We start from the raw sequence: 4499 nt of genomic DNA, 5'->3' as shown, positions 1-4499 counted from the left end.
TGTGTTTACTAGACTATCAGATCACCGGTCACAATACGTTTCTATTTCTTTCTTGATTGCACCATTCTTTTCCATCTTGTCCCAAATCGTATTCCAATTGTCGTGGACGTTCTTGGATACCACTCGGCAACTACACAAGTCCAGCGGAACTTGTGCTTTCGGTATCCTGCAATCACATCGTTCGCTCTAACACTGCTTATTGAATGAACAAGTGTATGGGAGGTACTTTTATGTATCGTTTTTTTTAACTACAAAAAGGATACCGATCGTATCGAAGTAACCACAGTGCTGAAATATGTTTGTTAGAAGAACTAACAATACTTTACACCGGTTCATCTGAAAATAATACAGGGGACGTAATTTTGAGTTGTACCGTCAATTAAGACTTCCATGTGTTATTCTTTCATATTTACTGCGTAATTGTATTATATTAATAATATAACTAAAAAATCACCTTGTGCCTGTGAAGATCGTTTAATTCTGATGTAAGTATAATCTGTATATTATCGTAAGTCACAATGAATATATATTGTAATAAACAAGAAGTTAATAGTAACGTCGTTTTATTGAAATAGGTATACCTACCCAAATGTGCCACTAACTTTGTTTCCTCATAAATATCAGAAAAATTGATATTTTAAAATAAACTATTCCTCAAATCCCTTTCATATGAGGATAGATTCCGATAATATCAGAATTTTATGTGAAAAAAAGTAAAAAAAATGTTGGTCAGGTACAGCTACATGTTGACAAAGATAACATTAAATAGCTTTTATTTTTATATTAAATAAAATATGTAACAAGATTTTGTTCGATTATGTACTGAAATTTTCATGTGTTAATTATCATAAAATATAATTATCAAAGATAGTAAAGAAAACAGAAGGTAATCATGTATTTAGCCAATTTTAAAATAATTACCTACAAAATGAGATCAATGGGAAATGTCGCATAAATGTTTGTGAAAGGCCGGACATAATTTGTGTTCAGGGGTCTAAATCTAATCTTGCCCTGGTGTCATCTGCTGATCTGTGATATACAACTCAGAACTACAGAAGGTCCATATAGTTTAATAAACATTTGTACCGATTCAGATTTATGAGAATTCTTGAGCATATATTATTATCAAGTTCTTGTGACTGGATATCCTCTGATGCTCGGTCATATCTGGAGGAATAAATAATGAACAGTTTGGTTATGGGCATAAATTTGAGGGAATGTGGTTTCCTCATTCCTCTACATAAATCTATACTCTTTTCTCTTTTACTTGTTTCAGTCATTTGATTGTGGCCATGCTGGAGCACCGGCTTTTAGTCGATCAAATCGACCCCAGAACTTATTCTTTGTAAGCCTAGTACTTATTCTATCGATCAATTTTGCCGAACCGCTAAGTTACGGGGACATAAACACACCAGCATCAGTTGTCAAGCGATGTTGGGGGACAAACACAGACACACACACACACACACACACATATATATATATATATATATGCATATATACGACGGGCTTCTTTCAGTTTCCGTCTACCAAATCCACTCACAAGACTTTGGTGGGCCCGAGGCTATAGTAGAAGACACTTGCCCAAGGTGCCACACAGTGGGACTGAAACCGGAACCATGTGGTTTGTAAGCAAGCTACTTACCACACAGCCACTCAACAAAAAAATAACTTAAAACTCTTCATGAATATAGTATTGCAGCTTTTCCACAATTAGATGGCATTGGAAGGATTAATAACCTTTATAAAGGATACACATTTCATTTACAGGGGTTTTTGTATACTTTGAGCTTCAGAAATTTAAGAACCTCTCAAGGATGTTGTAAACATTTATTGTTGAACATTGTTTATAACATTAGTAAGTACTATGAAGACAATATTATAATTTTTAATTGGGGAGCTGGCAGAATCGTTAGCATGCCAGACAAAATGCTTATCCGTATTTTGTCCTTTACATTCTGAGTTCAAATTTTGCTGAGATCCACTTTACCTTTCATCCTTTCAGAGTTGGTAAAATAAGTACCAGTTGTGAGCACTGGGGTTGATGTAATCAACTAGCTCCCTTCCCCCAAAGTTTCAGGCTTTGTGCCTATAACAGAAAAGAATAATTTATACAATAAGATTAGGAGATTTAGAAATAAAGGATTTTAAAAAATATAGTGAATATTCAAGATGTGTTTTCAGGTGTAGTTAGTTCAAACCTTGCTGTGTTGTTTGGATAAAGATACATTGAAAACAACATGTTTTGGAAAGGGAAAATAAGATTTATAATGTTCTTGCTTTTCCCAAGACTGTTAGCAATACAAGTGAAATTGTTACAACTAAAAGTCAAAACTGAATTCTAGGCTTTTTTACTGAGAAATTGTCTTTTATTTTACAGAATGTGCTGTATGTGTTTTTGTGGGTTTTTACATAAGTTTATATTCTATATGTCTCTCTTTTAGTTTCAATTTTGTTTCTTTAGAATCCCATGTCATAGTCGAAAATGGTTCGTTGGGCAAGGCGTAGTTTGATTGCTACTGAGAAGAGACCTCATGATGCTAGTAGCTGGAGCGAACTCAAGAGCTCTTCAAAAAAACCAAAGACTGAAGCACCTGAATCTAGAAAATATGATAAAAATGTTAATGAAAATGTAATGTCTGCAGCAGAGTTTCGTTTACAAAATGCTGGGAGCAGCAAGAAATCGGCTGCTGTTCTTGAAAAAGGTATGATGCTAGACTTCATGAAACGAAATCATAAACGAGAAAAGCGACGTCAGAAACGTGTTGATACTCGAGAAAAAGATACGGTAAGTAAGAACTATTCACCATGCTTTAGCCTAGTATTAATAATGACTTTAATATTTATCTTTTACATTGTTGAGATGATATTATCAGATGAGCTTAAGTAAGCATAGGATTCAGAAATAGTTGAGCAAACCCATCATCATCATCGAATGGTGCTTTTTATGTGCCACCGGCACGGGGCCCAGTTAGCGACCCTGGCAATGATCATGCTCGGATGGTGCTTTTAACGTTCCATTGGCATGAGTGCCAGTCAAGCAGTGTTGTCTTCGGCCACGTCAGCATATATGGTTGGCGTTAGGAAGGGCATCCAGCTGTAGAAACTCTGCCAAATTTAGATTGGAGCCTGGTGTTGCCATCCGGTTTCACCAGTCCTCAGTCAAATCGTCCAACCCATGCTAGCATGGAAAGCGGACGTTAAACGATGATGATGATGATATATAGAGAGAGAGAGGGTTGTCCATTAATTACAGACATCACTAAATATATCCTCAATGGTTGTTATATTTTTTTGATAACATAATAGGTGAGATAGGACGATGTCTATATTACAGTATTCTTTTCTACTCTAGGTGCAAGACCTGAGTCTATATAACAATATTACAATAACCAATAATATGTTGTGCATGTATAGTAATATTACGATCATGAAATTAGCACGAGTTTATCTCACTCTTTCTTATCCAATTGTCCACTGTGTGTCTCACCTGAGAATAGAATGTTATTCAGAAATATAGTTTGTCTTCAATCTAACCGTTACTCGTTGTGTTTCAGATCTGTTTCAAGTGCCGTGAAAAAGGTCATGATATGGCTTCATGTCCAAAGATGGAAGCTACTGAAGAAGGAGCTGGAATTTGCTTTAAGTGTGGATCTACAGAACATTCACTAAAACAATGTAGAGTAAAAGGTTTGTGTCTTAAGATTCTGATTACATTGTTAAAGTTTAAGTTGCTTGTCAACTTCAGGGGTTCTCAATCATTTTTTTGCCTATAGACCCCTTTGATTCCTATTTTAGTCTACTGGATCCCCATAGCCATTCATTGTTTAAAAGAAATCCTATTTTCATAATTAAATATATTTTGGCATTGTATTAAAAAATCTTCATCATTTAAAATCCATTTTCCATGCCGGCATGGATTGAACGGTTTGGCAGGAGCTCGCAAACTGAAGGGCCGTTTTGGCATGGTCTCCATGGCTAGATGCCTTTCTTAATGTTAACTACTTTACAGAATGTACTGGGTACTTTTACACAGCACTGGCACAGGTGCTTTTTATGTGGTACCAGCACTTATGAACCTGCAAGATTAGGGATGCTCAGCTGGAGAGGGTTGCAGGGAACAAGCCTGTATGCAAGGGCAACCACCTTTTTTTATTATAAAACTAGCAGAAATACCCGGCGTTGCCTGGCTTAAAGAGAATAATGAAATCTAAAAACGCCGTCTAGACTACGCATCATCTTTATATATAGAGATGTATATACACACACGCACCCAAACACACGTATATATATGTATATCAATATAAATATATGAAAGTCAATGAAGTTTCGTAAAAGAAGGTGATCATGTACATACTTTCTTGCTGTTGTGATTATAACACCTCATTGTAAACTATGTTCCTTGTTTTCCCTTGTGGAGCATATACAAATAGGTTTTTTTGTTGCTGCCCACTCTTGAGCAGCCAACATACAGTTGTCCATGTGAGAAGCAGGGCTCT

The 4499-nt window shown here is 35.8% G+C and overlaps 1 protein-coding gene across 2 annotated transcripts in view; it reads left to right on the top strand.

Annotated features, from left to right (window-relative positions):
- The first annotated feature begins 331 nt into the window (after nucleotides 1-331).
- The window catches only part of LOC106880592 (zinc finger CCHC domain-containing protein 9), a 9986-nt gene continuing 5818 nt past the window's right edge, over nucleotides 332-4499 (top strand). Inside the window, exons 1-3 of one of the 2 annotated variants that reach the window (XM_014930597.2) lie at nucleotides 332-485; nucleotides 2465-2788; nucleotides 3558-3690. In XM_014930597.2, the coding sequence (XP_014786083.1) occupies nucleotides 2486-2788; nucleotides 3558-3690 (436 nt within the window). In that variant the 5' untranslated portion in view covers nucleotides 332-485; nucleotides 2465-2485. Of the gene's footprint in view, nucleotides 486-2444; nucleotides 2789-3557; nucleotides 3691-4499 lie in introns of both variants that reach the window. The other variant, XM_014930596.2, reaches the window with a different exon arrangement.

The sequence above is a fragment of the Octopus bimaculoides genome, chromosome 5 (genome assembly GCF_001194135.2).
Source record: "Octopus bimaculoides isolate UCB-OBI-ISO-001 chromosome 5, ASM119413v2, whole genome shotgun sequence".
In the NCBI taxonomy this organism is placed as follows: Eukaryota; Metazoa; Mollusca; class Cephalopoda; order Octopoda; family Octopodidae; genus Octopus; species Octopus bimaculoides.
This window is presented reverse-complemented; position numbering and strand designations above follow the sequence as displayed.